General features: G+C 35.2%; 1 protein-coding gene across 1 annotated transcript in view; it reads right to left on the bottom strand.

Moving 5' to 3' along the window:
* DTHD1 (death domain containing 1) overlaps positions 1 to 23,112 on the bottom strand; it is a gene marked incomplete at both ends in the record, with an annotated part of 70,438 nt that overhangs the window by 26,924 nt on the left and 20,402 nt on the right. Inside the window, 3 exon segments of the mRNA XM_082838135.1 lie at positions 8,089 to 8,333; positions 15,323 to 15,612; positions 17,312 to 17,476. Of these exon segments, the coding sequence (XP_082694261.1) occupies positions 8,089 to 8,333; positions 15,323 to 15,612; positions 17,312 to 17,476 (700 nt within the window).

The following is a 23,112-nucleotide window of genomic DNA, read 5'->3' as shown; positions in this document are numbered from 1 at the left end:
GAGAGTAGTCTGTAGCGAGGCAAGGGAAGAATGAGACCATATACATAGGAACACCACTGTATGCCTGGCCCATGAAGACAAGAAGTGTTTGTTGAATGAATTAATATATGAATGAATGGAATATGGAGGCTGAAAAATAAGAGATCCTCACAAGCATGAAGTAATGGGCGATATCTTCACATCTTTGGGAAACAGACATAGTACATTAAGGTCACATCTTATAATTATTTGTATGTGAATATGTGCGTGTTTATATCTATATACATATATATGAATATGTACTGCTTGCCTTCTCTGTGGAAAACACTTTGAGTTTTGACAGATGCCTTCACCTAATTTATGCCACGTCCATAAATGTATGCATAATGTAGTTTTCATTAATGCCAAGCTCCATATAATGTGACTACTTCCATTTCCTGAAAAATAGCACATTCTAATACTGCCTAGCTGAGATGCCTTTTTTTTTAATTATGAACTTTATGGAAGAAGTCTGTTCTCATAAAAACAGAGGTCATGGTTTCAATTGAAACCATGTTTCATGGTTTCATGGTTTCAATTCCCATTTAGGTATGTTAGTTTTAAATGAGGAAAAAAATTTCTCCAGCCACAGAGTCTTTCTCAATGCCAAAATGTTACTTGTGAAAACTTACTTTAGGCATGAGAAAGGGCCAAAAGAGTGAATCCGGAAATCCCTATACAAACCAATTTGGAGGAAAAAAAACAAACAAACAGGTGGCATACTGGCTATAGATTAATATATGAAAGGCAGCATACATTTAAAATGTAATGTTTTTTAAAAATGCCAATATAGTTCCAAGATGATAAATTTCAAGGTTGGACAATTTTAAGGTTTGAAAAATTGTCTCATTTATCTAATAATTTACAAATAATTATCCAACGTGTACTATGCTTGGCACCGACAATACAAATTGAGCACAACAGTGGATGTGTTTGTATGGTTGATTGCACTAATTCCCAACCAAGGTAACATCACTCTCAAGAAGAGAAAATTTGCTCTTGGGCAAGACAAAAAAGCTTAAACTTTTAACGTATAAAACATAGATATACATACAATGCATAAACAGACATACAGTCTAAAGATCCCTTAGGAAGGCAAAAACAAACAAAAAAAGGTTGAGAAACACTTGTCTATTGGAAAGCTAGGGATTATGATAAAATAAGATAACTGCACTGATAGGAAAAGTGTAGAATGTTGTGGAAACACACACCAGGAACACCTAACTTGGTTTGAAGGGGAGGTCGGGAAAGGCTTCCAGGGAGAAGTCACACTTCAGCAGAGCTGTATGGGATGACCAGTAGGGACTGCTCAGGCAAGCAGGTGGAGAGTGTTGTTCTAGAATCAAAGCAGAGGAAGAGCTCATGCAAAAGATATGGACGATCACTAGCACAGACTTTCCTTGAGGAAAATCTATATAAACCCCTTAATTATATAGCTTGGCTAAGTTGGCTAATTAACTCACAATGTCAGATAGGCCACAGAGGAAACACTGTAAACTGAAAGTTGAATTTGGGTCACATTTTATACCTCAAGTGTGTCCTCTCTCACATAGGAGTCTTCCTTTCCATCATCCACCATCATCACAGTGAGACTTTCACCACTTCCTGCCAGAGAGTTCCAACAGCCCCCCTTACTTGTTTCCCTCTGCTCACCCCATACATCAGAACAACACAGCGATCTTAGGAAGTAAAGTGCTAAATCAAGCTATCAAGAGGTCACCCCTGATGTATCCTTTCTCTGCTCTCAAATATTCATGTTGATCCAAATCAGCTCCTTGGCCTGCCAGCTAAGTGTTTGAATAGCCAGGCTCTAAACCACTGATGTGAGAGAACTCAAGTATTCCTTTAAGTCAACAGTTCCTAAACTTTTAGAATCTAATGAACTCTATAGTCCTCCCCGCATTCATCCAGTCACAAATATTTAGAGTGCGTACAATATGCCCAACACTGTTCTAATTACTGATGCTAGAGTCGGAATAGGGTAGACAAGGTCCTTAGCTCATGGGACTTGCTCTCTCAAGGAGGAAAGTCAAGTCAAAATTAAATAAACAAATAAATAAATCTAATAGTTTCAATTGATGATAAGCATTATGAAGTTTTAAAAGGGTCAGGAGTTAAAGAGTGACTTGAAATAAGGAGATGGAGGAATAAGGATAAGGAGGTGATAGTTGAGCTGAGACCTGACTAATGAGAACCAGTTACATGACTATCTAAGGGAAGAGACCCCCAAACATAGGGAACAGCAAGGGCAAAGGCCCTAAGATGGAAGTGAAAACTCTCAGAGGAAAAACCGATAGTGGGTATACACTGCCCTAGCTATACCATTCTTAAAATATAATTTTCACTATCAGTGGCTTACTAGACTATGCTACCCTACACATGCCTCCCAAGAACTCCAGGATCTCCCCAAAACCAGCAAGTAAAGGGTTGATGTCTCTAGGACCCTGCTCAAATGGCTACTTTCAATGTGAATGACGAGAACCCATGTCCTATCATTTGTGAAATAATTTTAATATCACCTCTACACTAAAGCATGGTATACATGAAATTGTCATACAACTTCCTGGGAGAACCCGAATGTCCTAAAATCCATCCTGTATCCTTGACTAAGAATCCTAGTGGTATCTGCTAAAGAGGAAATAGCACACAGTGGTTGCCTATGTGTGAAGCAGATTTTCTGGGTATGAATCCCACTTCTGACACTTACTTAGTTACGGGTCCATGGGCAAGTTGCCTAAAATTTCTATGCCTCAGTTTCCTATAAAATGAGAACAGTGATAATGCTTCATATGATTTTTGTGAGGATTTAATGATACAGTGCATGGAAAGCATTTGAAAGATCTTTGGCACATTAGAAATTATTTTAATGGTGGTTATACGAATTCTGAATTCCTGCCTACCATCCCCGGTCAAATTCATTCCATTTCCTCAGCCTAACATACATTTTTCTTCATTCCCAATGGCCAAATTTCTACAAACTTACAAAGCTCAGATAAAATGCCACAACCACCATGAAACTTCTATTGATTTTAGCTTCCAGAAAAACAATTTCCCTCCTCTGAATAACTGTTTGTACACTGTTTATACCATTAGTCTAATTATTCACAATCTTACAAGGTGATTTTGTATACATGTTTTGCATACTCTGCTAGATTGTAAACAATTTTGAGCAATGATGTCCTATAGAAATATAGTTTGAAACACATAATTTCAACTATTCTAGTTAGCCACATAAAAACTTTTAAAGCATATGAGATTAATTTTAATAATATATTTTTGTTTAACTCCATAACCAAAATATTATAACTTACTATGAAATCATTATGAGCAAAATAACGAAATATTTTCTATCTTTTTGTACTAACTTTTTGAAATCCAATGTGTATTTGACACTTACGGTACATCTAAATTTGGACTAGCCATATTTCAAGTGCTCCATAGACACATGTGGATAGTGGCTGCATCCAGGACAACATAGCTTTAGGGCATGTATTATCCTATATATCTCTGTATTTATCAGAATGCTTAGCATAGCATATTTCAGAAGTTCAATTAATATTTGTCAAATTAATGACTTACTTTACTAATTTATTCAAAATCAGTACAAGATCTAATCCCATAGAAAACATGTTTCTGCTATTCATAACTCAAGTAAAACCATGTAAAACTACTTCTGGCTTTCTTTAAATGATAAAAAGTTTGTTCTTCCTCTGGAGTGATAAATTTTTCAGTTATATTTCTCATTAGAATGTAGTTTAGAAGTACAAGTCCTGGATCACTGAAAGAAATAGTACATACAACAATAAAATTATTTACTTTTTGTTTCACGTGTTGAGAGAATTCATTCCTACACTCCTGATAAGAATAAGAATTTTAGAAAAAAGTAATTAACTCTTTTTAAAAATTGAGGTAAAATTGGTATGTTATCAATACATTATATACGATTCAGGTGTACATTACAATTTGATATCTGTATACACTACAAAGTGAACAACACCAAAAACCTAGTTACCAATCATCACCATACAACTGACATCTTCAACCATTTTGTCCCCCAAACCCCCCTCCTCTCTGGTTGGTAATCACCAATCTGTTATCTGTATCTATGAGTTTGCTTTTGTTTTGGTTTGTTTGATCATTTTTTTGTATTTTAGATTCCACAGATGAGTGAAATCACATGGTGTTTGTCTTTCTCTGTCTGACTTATTTCACTTAGCATTGTACCATAAAAGTTCAGCCATGTTATTGCACATCGCAAGATTTCATTCTTTCTATTGCTGCATAGTATGCCATTGTGTATATATACCATATCTTCCTTATCCATTCATCCATCAATGGACACTTAGGTTGTTTCCATAGCTTGGCTATTGTAAATAATACCGCAATGAAGATAGGGTGCATATATCTTTTCAAATTAGTATTTTTATATTCTTTGGATAAATACCCAGAAGGGGAAGAGCTGAATCATATGGTAGTTGTATTTTTAATTTTTGAAGAATCTTCATACTGTTTTTAATAGTGGCTGGATCAATTTACCTTCCCACCAATTTACATTCCCACCAACCCCAAAGTGTATAAGGGTTCCCTTTTCTCCACATCCTCTCCAATACTTGCTATTTCTTATCTTTTTGATAATAGCTATTCTATACAAGAGGTTTGAGAGGATATCTCATTTTGGTGCTGATTCTCATTTCCCTAATAACTAGTGATGTTGAATATCTTTTCATATGCCTATCAACCACCTGTATGTCTTTTTTGGAAAAGTGTCTATCTGGTTTCTCTGCCCACTGTCTAATTGAGTTGCTTCTGTATTTGTTGTGGTATTATATGCATTCTTTATATATTTTGGATATTAACCCCTTCTCAGATATATGATTTGTAAATATTTTTTCTCATTCAGTAGGTTCAACTTTTATTTGGATGATGATTTAATTCACTATGAGGAAGCATTTTAGTTTGATGTAGTTGAATTTGTTTATTTTCATTTTTGTGTCCTGTGCCTTTGGAGTCAGATCTACAAAGACATTGCTAAGACCAATGTCAAGGAGGTTATGCCTATGTTTTCCTCTAGGATTTTCTTGGTCTTACACACAAGCCTTTAATCCATTGTGAGTTAATTGTTATGCATTGTGTAAGATACTGGTCTAGTTTCAGTCTTTTGCATGTGTATGTCCAGTTTTCCCAACATGATTTATGGAGGAGACTATCCTTTCTTTGTAGTATGTTCTTGGCTCCAATGTCATAATTTAATTGTCTATATGTATGGATTTATTTCTGGCTTCTCAGTTCTGTTCTATTGATCTGTGTGTCTGTCCTTATACCAATGCCATACTGTTTTGATTACTATAGCCTTGTAATATAGTTTGAATCACAGTGCTTGATCCCTCCAACTTTGTTTTCATTCTCAAGATTGCTTTGGCTATTTGGGATCTTTTGTGTTTCCACACAAATTTTAAAATTATTTGTTCTAGGTCTGTGAAAAATGCCTTTGGAATTTTGATAGGGATTGCATTAAACCTGTAGATTGCTTTAGTTAGTATGAACATTTTGACTATATTAATTCTTCCAATCCATGAGCACAGGGTATTTTTCCATTTATTTGTATCTTCTCCAAATTCTTTTATCAATGTCTTACAATTTTTAGTGTATAGGCCTTTCACCTCCTTGGTTAAATTTATTACTGGCTTTTCTTTATACAATTGTAAATGGCATTGTTTTCTTAAATTCTCTTTCTGATAGTTCATTATTAGTGTATAGAAGTGCCACAGATTTATTTATATATTGATTTTGTATCCTGCAACTTTACTGAATTGATGAATTAGTTCCCACAGCTTTTGGTAGTGTCTTTAGGGTTTTCTATATATATATTATTATACCATCTGCAAATAGTGACAATTTTAAAATTTGGATTCCTTTTACTTATGTTTCTTGTCTAACTACTGTAGATAGGACCTTTAGTACTAAGTTAAATAAAAGTGTCAAGAGTGGGCATCCTTGTCATGTTCCTGATCTTAGTGTAAATGCTTTCAGCTTTTCACCATTGAGTATGATGTTTGCTGTAGGTTTGTCATGTATGGCATTTATTATGTTGAGGTAACTTTTCTCTATACCTGCTTTGTTGATAATTTTTATTATAAATGGATGTTGAATTTTGTCAAATTTTTTTCTGCTTCTATTGAGATGATCATATGATTCTTATCCTTTATTTTGTTAATGTGGTATAACACATTGATTGATTTGCAGATGTTGAACTATCCTTGCATCCTTGGGATAAATCCCACTTGATCCTGGTGTATGATTCTTTTCATGTATTGTTGGATTCACTTTGCTAACATCTTGTTGAGGATTTTCGCATCTACATTCATCAAGGATATTGGCATGTAATTTTCTCTTTTTTGTGGCATCCTTGTTTGGTTTTGGTATCAGGGTAATATTGGCTTCATAAAAAAATTTTGGAAGCATTCCCTCCTTTCAAATATTTTGGAAGAGTTTGAGAGGATAGATAGTAAATATTCTTTTGAATGTTTGTTAGAATTCATCCATGAAGCTGTCTGGTCCTGGACTTTTGTTTGCTGGGAAGTTTTTGTTCATTGTTTCAATCTCCTAACAAGAAATCAGTCTATTCAGATTTTCTATTTCTTCATGACTGAATCTTAGAAGATTTTTTTGTTTCTGGGAATTTATCCATTTCTTGTAGGTTGCCTAATTTGTTGGTATATAATTGTTTGTAGTAGTTTCTTATTATCTTTTTTTATTTTTGTGATATCAGTTGTAACTTCTCCTCTAGATGTAACATTTATAAATATATATGCAGACAATATAGGAGCACCAAAATAAATAAAGCAAATATTAACTGACCTAAAGGGAGAAATTGACAACAATACAGTAATAATAAGGGACTTTAATATTCCACTTATTTCAATGATAGATCATCCATACAGAAAATTAATAAGCAAACATCAACTTTAAACAACACATTAAACCAAATGAACCTAATAGATACATATATAAAGAACATTCCATCTAAAAGCAGCAGAATACACATTTTTCTCAAGTGCATGTGGACCATTCTCCAAATAGGTCACATGTTAGGTCACAAAATAAGTCTCCATAAACTCAAGGAGATTGTAATCCTGTCAAGCATCTTCTCCAAACAACAGTGACATGAAACTAGTAATCAACTAAAAGAAGAAACTGAGAAATTCACAAAAATGTGGAGATTAATCAACATGCTACTGAATAACCAATGAGTCATTAGGAATTTGAAGACAAAATCAAAAACTACATAGACAAATGAAAACAGAAACAGGACATACCAATATCTATGCTAAAGCAGTTCTAAGAGGAAAGTTCATGACGATACAGGCTTACTTCAAGAAACAAGAAAAAATGCAAATAAGCTAACTTTACACCTGAAAGAACTAGAAAAAGAAGAACAAAAAGTCCAAATTTAATCGAGGAAGGAAATAATAAAGATTAGAATGGAAATAAATGAAATACAGTCTGAAAAGACAGTATAAATGATCAATGAAACTAACAGTTGGTTCTTTGAAAAGATAAACAAAATTAACAAAACTTTAACTAGACTAACCAAAAAGAAAAAAAAAAGAACTCAAATAAACAAAATCAGAAATGAAAGAGTAATTAACTCTTAAAACAAACGTGCAGGATTTGGTAAGTCTCACTGAAAATATTTTTATGTCATTTTCCTTGTCACCACATGATTTTTCAAAAATTGTTGTGTTCTGAAAGGTATTCTATGTTTTTATAAATGATTTTTTTTAGTTACTCAGAATCAGTTACAGAAAATGAATGACATTTTTTCAATAGTCATTAACAATATACTGTCAGGACCAGACCAATTTGAATTGTTCCTATTACAAAGTTGATATGGAAGAAAGTAGAAATCCTGACATGCATTCTATCACTCTTGTAGCTTATCCTTCTTTATCAACATTATTCCTATCTTTCTTTTCAACCATAAGTATCCATATTTATGCAGTATTGAATTTGGTAGAGAATTATAGAGAATTAACAAAATACAGTAATTAGGGAAGTAAAATGACTCACCTTTGGCAATTTCAATGGTAATTTGCAAATTGGCAACTGATAATTGTTTTCGTTAAGTATAAGAGATTGATCCAAGTTGTGGACTATCTTTTCTTTAGGTACTTTATAAACTACAATGGTACCCTTATAATGAGGGCAGCTATAGTTTCCAAATTCATCCACCTCTTTGATTTGGAGTTCCAGTCTAGGTTTCCTTTGTAAATGAAAAATAAGCTTGTAGTCTTTTCTATAATCCTTCCCATTGCCTAAATAGAAGTAAAATGCATTTGTTACTATTAATATATACCACTTTTTTTACTTATTTTTTAAAAATCCAAATAATCATTCATTTTAAAAAATTTGTCTTTTTTGTGTCAATACCTCTTGTCAAAACATAACCTAATAAACCAGCACTAGGCTGAGACTGTATAAATTACCAAAATGATTCTCATCTATACTTGGACCAGGTGCTCTCTGGCTGCTTCTAGGTCTAATAATCTTTGATTTTCTTTTTCTTTTTTTATGCATTTCTGGGAGTCATCATTGATCTGATTTTCTTTTTCTATTCCATTTTGCTACAACAAGAAACCATTGGAAATACTCATCCCTTTCTCTACTTAGAAAATTATTTTCACTTTTTAAGAATGATATTTTTCCTTTCACTTAACTATTCATATCACATTGCACACTATCACGACCTCACAACAGACATTCTAGAACTGTGCTCTCCTATACGGTAGCCACTAGCAGAATGTGGCTTTTAAAATTAAAGTTAAAACTAATTAAGATCAAAAATTCAATCCCTTAGGTGCTCTAGCCACATTTCGAATGTTCAATAGCCACGTCTGTCTAGTAGCTACCATATGGGAGAGTACACATATAAAACATTTTCACCATGCAGAAATACAGTGCTGTTCTAGAACTTCCAAATGGAATAGTTTCTAGATTTAATAGTTACTGAAATTTCTATTAAAACCTGGTGAATTCTCCCCAAACAAGCATATGTAAAAGTCTTCTCAACTGTCCACTGAAAATAATGGAGCTTTAGTGAACATAACATTTCACTCTTGGGGGTTTTACCATGACAGTCAGGATATTTCACCTTCTCATTGCAACAGTAAAACAGACACTGCGGTATTCGTAAGGCAAGTGTGCATTACCCTTAGCAAAATTTAAAAGTAAGCTGTAACGTAGCAGTTATAATATGTTTCTGACGTAAAGATCTAGATCCATGTTCAGCCTCTAATATTTACCTACGCCGTGATATTTATCCAGTTCTTGCACATCTCTGAACTTCTTGGAGCCTTAACTTCCTTTAAAACGAGAAATAAAACTAATGTCCTAGGATTGTTCTGGGAATTAAATGAGGGAGTATGGATAGAATGATTGGCACAGGGCCTGGCACATAATAAAGGCTCAGTAAATAATAGCAATGACAGCAAATGAGAAGAACGAAGACGGATTCTTACATTGTTTTGAATTTGTATGACAAAAACCAACCCACTTAAATTTTTTAAAATACTGTCAATATGAAGCTTTTATATCTAAGTTGCAACTTTCTGCTGCTCTCAGAGGCCTGAAAGTTGACTGCCCAGAGCTTTCTCTTTCTCTCTCTTTCTCTTATGGGAAGCTTTCCCTCTTGCATTCTGTGAGAGATGTAAATGACACTAATACTTTTCTCCTTGTTTTGACTGCTAGAGGTCATTTTGGTGAATTTCTAAAGCACAATTAAATCTAGAATTAGAATAACTCCAGGTTATGGAAGGTATCGGAGTATGTCCCTTTGCTTAAGTCTACATTTTAGAGGCAACCTGGCTCCTTGAACAAAACAGATTCCTAGGACATCCTAGGACAGGCATGACTAGCCAGGGTTTGCTTTAAAAGTTTCATTCTGGTAAGAAAGAAAGGGAAAAAGAAAAAAAAGGTAAATTATTTGGAGTCACTGAAATATCATCTAGTAAATAGTAAATTAGAGTTTCTAGATCTCTGTGGGAATACTTAGCAAACTTCTACTTCCATGCCACTAGAGTACTACCAAGAAAAATGTTGCTACTTTTGTCCCAACAGAATATAATTTAGTAAATTTCTCCTTCCACCCCTTGAATGATACTCCCTGCCAGGTATACAATTACTCATAAAGGATAATGTATATAAGTATATAAAGATTGGAGGATGAGGCGTAGTCACATTGGTTCTACCTATTTCTAAAACTTATTTACCTCGAATTGCCAGTTAATTTAAAAAAATAAAGATTTGCAATGTAAATCTCTAAGAACCACATTTATATATGAAATAAGGATGAAATTATTGAGGATTTACTAGTAATAAATGCATGATCCTAGTGTTATCAAAGAAAGTATTATGTAGACTTAAGTTGGAGTTTCATTGTTGCTAAGATGTAACACTATATTTTGAAGACCCTTTGTCACAGAAAAAAACAGAACCAAAAAAAGAACAAATAGCACAAAGAAATTGCATTATTTTATTTTTTTCTCCCACTCTGGCATATTTAGAGAAGTAAAACCAAAAGTCACTCATTAAATACCAAAATTACGAAAGCAATCATTAGTTGACATTTTGAAAACCTCTTTCTCGTCAGTGTGTTATGTACATAGTTCCTAGCAGGGATAGTAGGGTAGGAGCTATACAATAAATATTTGTCATTTAAAGAACTAAATAATTTATTTATATTTTGTGAGTTACTAGATATTTTTTATAGCAATGTATTTTCTTCTCAATAATGCATATTGGAATATTTTTCATTGAAGACATAGGAAGTACAAACATAGACCTATATGCTTTTGCTTAGAAAAGTCACATGAAGAAGTGACATGCTACCAACACAGAGAACCAGAATACTCTCATGAGAACCACTGGCTCAGGATATTTCTGTGTCCTAACACATCTCCACCAGTTCTAGGTACTTTCACCATAAGCATCTTTGCTGTAGACATCTTTGCCACAAGGCTTTTTTCCACCACATTTTTGCCATATAACTATCTGGCCATAAGGCAATTTTGCTGTAAAAGATAAAATAACTGGTTAACAGTTTGGTTTGACATATACAACAAAAAAATCATGACAGATGACGATGTTTTACCCCACGAATTGGTTTCTTATTTCGAAACACACTACACTGGTAGAGAAAGAGGCTGAGACTGAGAGCCTGGCAGGCCCAGAGTTGAACCCACATTTTCCATAGAACTTTGGAACATCTGTCAAGAGACATGTGACAATATGCAAAGGACAAACAGCGTAGAAGGTTTTGCAATGCAACACAAAGCTCAGTTACAAATATGCATCCTAGTATATGGAAACTGATACCTCTCTCAGTGAAGGATGAAGTTTTAGTGAATAAGAAAAAGTGCGATGCCAAACAGAAAGATGAATAAACAAGTTAAAAAATGTATAAAATACTATGAACAAAAGACTTGGAAGACAAGTGCTTAGGTACAACCCACAAAATAAAATCAGTTATCTGTGCAGCATTGTCATGAATCTACACACATTTTAACTGTATTTAAATATTTTGTGTCGCAGTAAAGTCTTTATAATTTTGTTATTCATTTTTCATGTTTCATTATGTGCTTTTAAATGTCCCTCTTTTATTTTTTGCCATTATACCTTTTATGGCAAAATTGCCTTATGGCTAATTAGTTATTCAGTAAAAATACTTGAGGCAAAGATGTCTATGGCAAAGATGCTTATGGCGAAAATACCAGAAACACTTTCTAATACCTTTGCCTCTAAGCCTCCATCAACCCTTGCTTGATTCATTGCAATGGCTCATTAACCTGTCTCCCTGCTGCTACACTTGCCTTATACCATCTAATCTCAACACAGATATAATCTGACCCAGATCATGTGATGGCCCTGTTGAAAACCCTTCTTGGCTTCCCACTTCATTTAGAATAAAAGGCAAAGTCCTTGAAATGGCCTTCAAGGCATGACCAGTACCTACCTCATCTCCTCCAACTCTCCTCTCCCTCCCTCTCATCCAGCCATCCCAGCCTCCTTGCCCTGCCTGGGACAAATTCTCCTGGGATAGGATTATGGCTTGCTCTCTCATCTTCAAGTCTCTGCTGAAATGGCACTTTCTCTGACGAGTCTATTTAAAATTGCAAATCTGCCACTCTCTGAGACTTTCTATTCCCTTTCCTTTATTTTTCTGTAAGGAATTTTCCACCTCATTAAGCTGTACATTTTATTATTTATTTGCTTCTTCTCTGTGTCTCTCCAGTAAAATATAATGTACATAAGGACAGGGAATCTTTGTTAAATGAGTAAAAGGAAGGTCATTCTAACATTCTAACACGTGTGTCTGGGAAAACTATTTCTCTGGGCCAAAGGGCATTTGGGGCAACTTGGACACACACAGACCTCTTTGGGGCATTACTCGATGTTATGAGTAGTGCTAAGGTGTCATTATATAAAATTCTGTCTGCCCTTTTCCTAGCACTTTATGAATTTTCTGAGCACTGGGGGCTTAGATGTGATGCAATAGAAAGCTTAAGTGCTGAATCAACAGCTCTAACCTAGAGAGAGAAAGAAGATTCTAGCTGTGTCCAGAAGAATGCCAAAGGCCAATATAAAAACCAAACGAACACCTATCTTATTTTCTCTTAGAAGTAGAAATTATCTCTATGTCCCAAGGTCCTCAGTCAAAAGAACCATCTGTATTCTATATAAGGAATATAGAGATTTTGATATTTCTCAGAGGGCAGTCATCTAAATTTATTAATTAAAGTTTTAAATACTTTTAATCACATAATACTATAATGTTAAGGTTGTTCCAAAGCTTTTGTCTTCATTCTTCAAACAAATACTTCTTCTAGCTTTTAGGCACCTCCCTAAAATAAAGCAGGCCCACCAATAAAACAGGCCCTCCTTTCATGGCACTGTAGTCAGAGACACTGACATTGATCAAACAATTAAAAAATAAATAGAAGATTATATCTATGACCATGTCCGCTAAGAGAATTACATAAGGATCTGAATAAGTAAAATAAGAACAGAGGTAATCAGGAAAGATAGGAAAAGCTTCTCCAAACGTGATCATTATAAGTGACATAAGAAAATACAGTAGGAGATGACTAGAGAAGATGGTGGGGATGCATTGAGGGGAGGACCTCCAGGCAGACAACCTCTGGCAGTTTGTATCTGAGATTCACAGAGGCTACCACAGGCCCTGATGGAAGGATCAGGTATCAATTCTTTACTGAGGGTCTTGCTCCTCTTAGATGGAGGAAATCCAGTGAAGCTCCAGATCTGGCCATAAGTCTCTAGAAAAGGCAAAGGAGAAAGGATCCTGGCATCCTGACTGACTCATTTTCTTTGAGTGAAGAGGAGTTCTTCATTCCTATATGGAGGGACCGCACACATGCTGCCTGTCTCCAGGCACTCTTATTTTAGCATATACTCCCTATTCCCCATTATAGGCAATAGTACACTCAACCGTTGCCTATGAGAAGCACAGTAACTCTCTCCTGTTTGGAGCAGGAGGTAAACACAGCTGCTGTCCCAAGTACTACAGGAAGTCATTTGCATCACTAGTTTGGGTGGGACACTTCCAGGTTTTGACTCTCTCTTCTTAGAGGGATTATCCTAGCATAGTTTCTATTCCGGAAGCCAAGTAGGAAGGGATATCTTCCACCCTTCCTTCCTCTCCTCCCCCTTCCCCTTTTTGTGACATTCTGTCACTCACTCCATAGGTCCCATCAGCTGGCTCAGATGGCTGAGACTCTGCATGCGAAAGTGGAAGACATACTTCAAATTGGGACATTTTGAATTTCACTTATTTCTGAGATACCAAAAACAGGGCAGCCTCAGCTTTAAGCCACATCGTTTTTGAAGCCACAGAGAGCAAAGAGCCAGAGGAGCTTAGAGTAATTTCCAGAATTAGAGAGAAAATAGGCACCATTTAAAAATCAATGAGATCTATATTAATTTATAAGTAAACAGAGACTCTTACTTCAAGTCAAGTCTATCACAGGACTCCAGGGCCAGAAATTCCCACAGAACCCATTCCTGAATTTCCCCCACACCTCATCTTTACATGCATGCTGTTTGATATTATTCTGCCTCAAGGAAAGGAGTTAGAAAGGAAAAGGGGTTGAATCAATAAAAAAGAAATGGCTGTGAGGGCAACCCCCCCAAAGCTCTTTTTCTCTCTTCTCTCACACAGCTGTTTTCTCTCTGTTCTTCTTTTTCTTCCTTTTCTCTTTCCCTCCTTTTATCTCTTCTGTCTCACCCATTCCCTCACTTCTGCCACATCTCTTGCCACCTCTCATAGTCACTCACCCTGTTTGTCTTCCGCAGCATCATCATATATTCATTGATTCACTACATATTTATTGAAAGCCCTTGATATATCAGGCACTATTCTAGGCTCAAGGGTACACAGCAAGAAAGACACAGTCACTGCCCTAATGGAATTTACATTCCAGTGAAGAACGTAAATATAAGAATGAAAAGTATATAAACAAATAAATAAGTAAAGTAATTTCAAGTTGTGGTAAGATTTATAATGGAAATAAAAGATCACTAGATAAATATAAAGATAAGAGGTAAGCAGGGGTATGTCATCTGGGTCTGAGGTTCTTAACCACTTTTGTGCCATGGTCCCTTTTGGACTTTGGTGAAGCTTATTGATTCCTTCCCGGCATAGTCTTTTAAATATATAAAATACAATAACTGGAATTATAAATAGTACAGTTATGCTGGAATATAGTCTATCCACACGTCTCTTGGGAGTCCACTGACCTCACGTTAGATTCTTTGTAGGACAACATAGAGTTTGGGCATTATTTAAAGTGGAATAGGAGGTAATTACAAAGTTTTAATCAGGGAAGTAATAAAGTATGACTCATTTTTAAAAGATCACTGTTATTACTCTATGGAAATATTGATACATTCCATTTCACATGGCTAATAGTGAAAACAGAGGAATATTTACGAGGCAACGACACTGGTGTAGGAAAGAGATGATCCTAGCTTGAACGCAGCTATACAAATTATGGAGATTATTTCTAAAAGTGTCACTTAGGGTCTTCCCATTAAGGAATGTGCATGCTCTAAAAAGAGAAGAAGCAGACTGGAAAGAAAGAAGTAAATAAGTCCTTTTTCTCTTCCTACTTTTCCAAAGCTTCCCCTCAGTTCTTTGAAGATTTCCTTAGTAAAACATGTTTAGTGGACTCCTTCTGAAGCTTGTGGCTGATAGCCCATAGAATATGCAAAAAGATTTCTTGATACTTACTTGAAGCAAATATGTTTCCAGTAAACCTTAAAAGGAGTTGTTCTCCTTCTTTCACTTGGAAGTGGCGAGATGGCTCTGGAGGACCACTAGACACTTCCAAGTGCAAGCTCCTAAGCACCTGATGTAAATCTTTAGAAGGCACCACTAAAATGACAATTCTATGTGGGTTGTCTTTCTGGTGATAAAGTACAATGCAAACAGTGATGCTGAACATGGCTTCCTCCAAAGACTTCACAAAAGAAACCAAATGGCTATTGTCCACAATGGAAGACGGGTGAAGCACTATAAACCTGCACGGAAGAAAGAAGGAGTAACCTGAGGGAAACAGCCAGTTTCAAAAATATCAAGAATAACTAATAACACCCCCAAAAAGCCATTATTAACCAAACCTCCTTTAAAAATCAAGCATTCTGATGACTAATTGATTAAATTCATGAATGACTTGAGTGAAACTCTTGGCAGTCAGGAAACCAGCTTAAATCAAGTTCTAAAACAGATGCCCATAAGCAAAGAAGTCATCCAGCCTCAGCTTAGCTCTAAATATGGCAGCATATCTTAAATTATATTTTAACTAACATTACCAAAGAGTATTACTTCAAAAAGAGAAAGATGATCCAGATAATCTGTTTACTATCAATAGGACACAAAATATATGTCATTATTAAGTGGAGATTGAAATATTCATCTCTGTCACTGTGTGATAAGAGTTGTTATGGTGGACCCTGTATGAGTTGAATTGTGTCCCCTCCACCCAAATCCTGTGTTGGAGGCCAAATTCCCAGTACCTCGGAATGCAACCTTATTTGAAGATATGGTCTTTACAGAGGTAATCAAATCAGTGTGAGGTCATTAGAGTACACCCTAATCCAGTATGACTGGTGTCATAAAAAACAAATTTGGACACAAATATGCATACAGAGAGAATGCCATGTGAACATGAAATGAGCCATCTATAAGCCAAGGAAAGATGCCTGGGACAGATCCCTCAGAGTCCGCAGAAGGAATAAACCTTGCCAACACCTTGATTTTGGACTTCTAGCATCCAGAAATGTAAGACAATACATTTCTGTTGTTTAAGCCACTGAGTTCGTGATACTTTATGATGGCAGCCTAGCAAACTAATTCAAATCCCTCTTCCTGGTCTGGCCCACCTGTAGCCCAACCGTTCTCAAGAAAATTGCTCTATAAGAGCCCCCTCCCCCAGAACAGCATCACATCCACAGACAAAGACTAACTGATGCAAGAGTGTAAAGCCAGCCTCCTTGGAACTCACACTTCAGAGCTCCCCTGAGGTATCAGGCTGAGGTAAAACTTCAGCTCAAGCCATAATTTCTCCCATTTCTTCCCTTATCCTCCCTGCTTTCTTTCATCACTCTACAGGAGTCTCCTGAGAGCCCTCTCTCAAAGAATCACTTGCATTCTCATCGTAGACTCTTTTTCTAGGGAACTGACCCAAGACAATTATAGATGTAAGTTCTTCCTTTATGAGATAAAGGCTATCTTTGGACATGTGACTGCCCTCTCTTTATGAGTGTCTACTTCTCAGGAACCTTAACATGTCTAACTCTTCTCATAATGAGCTGTCTAGAAAACATGGAAATGAGAAAGCAAAATGAGGACACTGGAATAACAAATTCAGTTTATATATACATAGGAGATAAGCATAATATGAATGGTTAATTACTATCTCCATGAAATTTCAGAAATGAAGGTGCTATTTTAAAACTATTTTGGAGTTAGAAGAAAGCTGTAAAAATAAATTTAAGTTAAGAGTGGTTTCCAACAGCACCTATTAAACTATCGTGAATGAAATTACTGATAGTATATTCATGTCAGGTCTAGTTTGCATTTTAAGCACCCCCTAAAGGACTATTCATATTTCTATTTGAGGAATAAAAGGTCTAATCCTATGATTCTACTTCTGTAAACATCAATTACGAACCATCAGGATATAATATCATCAATATTTTTTGTTTACTGTTGTATTACCTCTCTAAATGTTCACACAATTCAAATGATATCAAGCCACTTTGCACGGTTCTTACCACGAAACCATCAAGCACAAACCAACCACTGTCTTGGCTTCTGAATCCCAATAATTTCAAAGATTCACAAGCATTGTTCCCAGGTTTTCTTATGGAAGTGCTTTTTGTCCTATAATCCAGAAACAGAAGAGAAACTGGTAAAATCTGTGTAGCATAAATCATATTTAATGCATTCATTCTTTCATTAAGTGAATAATCCAATAACAATTCATTAAGTATATGTTATGTGCCAGTAATTATGCTGTGCACCAGGAACATAAAGATAAGGTATATATTGCCCTTGCTCGACAGAAGCTCACAGTATTACAATATTAAACAATCACAGGACAAGGTGATCTGTGTGGTAATGAAGAGAATGTACAGGGTGGTTTAACAGCAGAAGGAAGGTGTTCAGGAAAGCTTGCAAAGTGAAAATGCTAGTATTGAAGATGAGCTTTGGAGAATGAGAAACATTTTACTACTGGCAAAAGAGTTAAGGGAATATCCCAAGTCAATAAATTCACTGATGTAAACTGATGCTTTAGGATAGCCAAGTCTTGTGGTATAGCAACCATAGACTCTGGAGCAATACTGCCTACTTCCAAATTCTGAGTGGCTCTGCCTCTTATTAACTGTATGACCATGAACAAGTTATTTGACCTCCCTATATTTCAGTCTTCTTATCTGTAATATGACTGTAATAATACTATCCACCTCATGGGATTAAATGAGTTAAAATTTGTAAAGCACTTAAAATTGTAGTAAGGATAAATGGTATTGATATTCTCACCCTAATTCCTACAGCAGACATGGCCAATTAGCTTTCTTGTACAATTCTCCTTGCTAACTTGCCCCACTCCAAAGCCTTAAAAGAGACAGCTGTATATACTATGTGATACCTTCTCCCAACCAGAGCTGATTTCTCTAACACTAGGTCAACTTCCAATACCCAGCCAATTTGATTTCTTTCTTTGAAATTTGACTAAGAAAAAGGCCCAGAGATTGTAACTTATTGTCCTTTGGCTGTAGTGCCCTGGGCTATGAATATGAATAAGCAGAGAGATTATTAAGAAAGGAAAAACAGAGCAGATGCTAAGAGAGAAAAGGAAAAAAAACAAGGTGAAAGAATTAGGGTAATTTTAGAGATGGAGAAAGCAGAGAGTACCTATTGTAGCCTTACAATAAGCTCTTCTTAAATTCACTTAAATGGGTATCTTAAATGGGTATTCACTTAAAAGCTACAGAAAGAAAAATACTTGATACTGAACATCTTGCTAGAAAAAGGAAAACAAAACCTGGTCTAATGCTGCTAAAACCCACAAGGGGGACAGAACCGTTCTAGGTAGGTACTAAAGTATGAAGATGTAAGTGTGAATCCCACATCTTTATTTGTGAATAGAATTAGTTATGGGTTTAAAACCACTTTAGTTTCACAGGTTTAGCTGTCCTATAAATCATAAATTAGGAACTGAACTAGATTTAAAATGTCTGCTTTGAAAACTTTAGACTCTGTTGATCAACCAGATTAAAATCAAGAGGATAGGGGAAAATATAACCGTTTTTGGCTTATACAAATATGGTAAAATTTTTAACACTTGGAAGGTAATAATCTATTAACACAGGAAGATATACTCATACTGAATCCAGAACTTTGGTCATTTACTAGAAATTGACTTAATTATATGTAATATATATTTTTTTCTGATAATAACTCCTACTTTTTTCCTAATAATAGTCTGTTTTCTGTGAAAACCTACATGTTTTCAGCTGCAGTGGAGCTGACCCTACTCCCAGGTCTAGGTGGGTATATGACCTGAGCCAATTAGTACATTTGGCATTCATCAGTGTTGTTTTCAAAATACCCAATTTCCCCCTACCATTCTGAGCTCATGATAGAGTTTCACTTCCTTGTCCCCTATGGTTGAGTGGGGCCATGTGACTTGTTCTGGTTAATGAATAGTGAACAATGTCATTCTGTCATTTCCAGGCTAAGCATTTAATTACGAGTGTGGGTCTATCCAAAGGTCTTTCTTCTGCCACCATGACAGCAACCAAACAGTGGCTGCCCTTCAGCTTAAGTCTAGGAGTGAGACGACCAAGCCTGTCTTTGATGAATCAGGTTTGTGTTACCATGCCATAAACTAGGCTAGCCTGCCTTGTACAGCACGTCTTCCTTTTGGTTTTAGTGATCTGTTCAGTGATGGGTTTGTGACAGATTTGGAGTAAGAATAAGAGCCAGGGCTTTTATGTATACTCATGGGGAAAAGAAGTTTCCTCTTTTCTGCTGAACTTGGAGTTTTGAAGACATAGCAATATTACCAGCATGAGGAATAAGCATGTTGGAGGATGGAAGTGACACAGAGGAAGCAGAAAGAGAAGATAGACTGGGTTTTTCCTGGTCCAAGAGAAATATTAAAAAAAAAAATATCCCCAGATTTGTAATTTATGTGGACCAAAGAATTCCTTTTTTCTTAAGCACTTTGGGTTTGTTTTTCTGTCACTTAAAATCAAAAAAGTCCTTAATGATATTAAGGTCAAATTTAAACTATTTTTTTTTCCAGTTGAGATATAATTGACATGTAACTTTGTGCAAGTTTAATATGTACAATGTGATGATTTGATCCTTGTATATATTGAAAATTATTACCACAGTTAGGTGAGTTAGCACATCTATCACCTAAAATTTAGACTTTAATATGATAATAGATACAACTTATATTGAAATTAAATAATTTAGTGGCATCCTTATTTATCCCAGCTGTTCTTAATAGCACTGCAACTAAACACTTTTTTTTTAATACATACTATTAGCAAACTTTGACAACTAGTATTGCCAGGCAGTGAATAGCCCTTGATTATACTCCACAAAAGATGACAGTTTGATATACTAATAGTTTCATAAAACATAATCAACCTTTATTAAATCAACTTGTTTATTCAAGAATAACTGACTTTGCTATTTCTTGAGTTCAAGGCTCTTTCAATGTCCAAAATTCCAGGCATTAAGGGAATTATGATTGGCCCATTTGGGGTCAAATATTCAAATATAATGAACAGGAACATTGAAGAACATGGAAGCTCCTTTAGATCCACTAGGATAGAAAATATAATTTCCAGAATTTCTGGTATAATTACCCAGAAATAAAATAGTAGTGCAGACAAACCATCAAGTGTCTTCCCCAGGCTGCCTTTGTCAAGTCTAAGAGTGTCCTGATGCATCATTCCCAGGTACAGGCCATAGTGCCACACAATTAAGATTTTTCCCTGAGATAAAAAAGGTTGTTCCAAGGTACCTCAATATTTTGTCTCTGCAAGTAGAAATAGACATTACAGGGAACTTTTCAAGGGTAGTTTCTTTTCTTGTTTTTTAGACTATATATTATTAAAATTTTTATTGGAGTATAGTTGCTTTATAATGTTATGTTATTTTCTACTGTACAGCAAAGTGAATCAGCTGTACATATACATATATCCCCTCTTTTTTGGATTTCCTTCCCATTTAAGTCACCACAGAGCACTCAGTAGAGTTCCCTGTGCTATAGAGTAGGCTCTCATTAGTTATCTATTTTATACATGGTATCAGTAGTGTATACATGTCAATCCAAATCTCCCATTTCATCCCACACCCCCTTCCCCCTTGGTATCCATACATTTGTGCTCTACATCTGTGTCTATTTCTGCTTTGTAAATAGGATCTCTGTACCTTCCTCTCAATTTTGCTGTGAACCTAAAACTGCACTAAAAATAGTCTAAACCACTAATCCATCTCACTGATGACGTATGATGTGGATCATCTTTTCAAATGTTTATCTGCCAACTGTACATCTTCTTTGGTGAGGTATCTGTTAAGGTTTTTGGCCTATTTGAATCAGGTCTTTGTTTTTTTATTGTCAAGTCTTAGGAGTTCTTTGTAAAGTTTGGATAAGAGTCCTTTATCAGATGTGTCTTTTGCAAATATTTTCTCCCAGTTTGTGACTCACCTTCTCATTCTCTTGACATTGTCTTCCCCGGAGCAGAAGTTTCTAATTTTATGAAGTCCAGCATATCAATCATTTATTTCATGGACTACACCTTTGATGTTGTATCTAAAAAGTCATTGCCATAACCAAGATCATTTAGATTTTCACCTATGTTATCTTCTAGGAGTTTTATAGTTTTCTGTTTTACATTTATGTCTACATTCTACTTTGAGTTAACTTTTGTGAAGGGTATAAGATTTGTGTATAGATTCTTTTTTTTTTTTTTTTGCATGTGGATGTTCACTTGTTCCACTGTCTTTGCTCCATTGTATTGCCTTTTCTCCTTTGTCAAAGATCAGTTGACTATATTATGTGGATCTATTTATGGACTATTTATTCTGTTCCATTGATCTATGTGTCTATTCTTTTGTCATCAATACCACACTGTCTTGATTACCATAGCTTTATAGTAAGTCTTAAAGTCAGGTAGTCCTCCAATGTTGGTCTTCTCCTTCAATATTCTGTTGGCTATTCTGAGTAATAGTTTCTTTTTGATTTGGAAATTAAATTAAATTCTTCCTCACTTGGCTTTCCAATCCACAGGTAACATTATACGTTCTTAAGTATAAAAGTATATAATAAAGTAAAAATATTTCTAGTATACTACCTCCAAATTTAATAAATGTGAAAAATCATATTTGCTCAGTAAGCACTTACCTCAAAATTTTGCTGAAATAATTTCATTCTATTAAGTGAGATTAACCTGTGTCAACAACATTGTACTGACTGATCAGTACAAAGAAAAATATGGCATGTGTGGTTTTACTTTTTATAAAATTACCATTTCTTAATGTAAAACATGGTGATTATAGTTGATAACACTGTTATATAGTTGAAATTTGCTAAGAGAAGAGAGTAGAATTTAAATGTTCTCACCAAAAATTTTTTTAAAAGGTTGATATGTGAGGTGATGAATGTGTAAATTAGCTAGATGGGAGGAATCTTCACAGTGTATCCATATATAAAATCTCCATGATGTATGCTTTAAATATTTTACAATTTTCTTTGTTAATTATACCTCAGTAAAACTAAAAAGTAAATAAATAAAATGATTTTTTTACGTGGAGTCTTTTAACTATTATAAATTAAATATACAAGACACAAGATTATAAATAACAAATTGACACTAAGTAATCTAAATTCTCTATCTCCCTAAGGCTAAACAACTAAATCCTGGTAAATATGCTTTCTAATGTGTGTTTTTTTTTGGCTTGCAATAAGTAGAAGGAATCTTAAAGGAATGTCCCAAATTCCCCTCCAAAACATCTGTGAAGCCAGGGTCAAATCAGGGGGCAAACAGCCAGGAATTATGGGATTACTATGAGGACAAATTCCTTTCCAATAACTTAGATACAGGAGACTAAAGTTTTAAGTGATAATCAAGTGAGCAAAACAAGGAGCTGTGATCCTTGAGATCTTCACCATAAAAGGTGAACTTGAGAACTTGACCAAGACTCTCAAAGAGGTTGAAGTAGTCCCAGGTAAGTAGCACCTGGTTCTCAGCATAGACAGAAATATATGCCATCTGGAGGAAAGCAGCTCCATTTACAACTGCAGAAATCTCATATATACATAATCACAAACAAAAGTCCCCAAACATATAAAGAGATAAATACCATGAATGACAGCCAGCAGAAATAACAGGCAACACCCTCAAAAACTGCAGGTATCAGAATTAGTAGTTACAGTATGAGAAAACAACTATATATGAAAAGTTTAATAAGATAAAGGACAGTATCATAAAAAT

This window comes from Leucopleurus acutus, assembly GCF_964270905.1.
Source record: "Leucopleurus acutus genome assembly, chromosome: 4".
NCBI lineage: Eukaryota > Metazoa > Chordata > Mammalia > Artiodactyla > Delphinidae > Leucopleurus > Leucopleurus acutus.
This window is presented reverse-complemented; position numbering and strand designations above follow the sequence as displayed.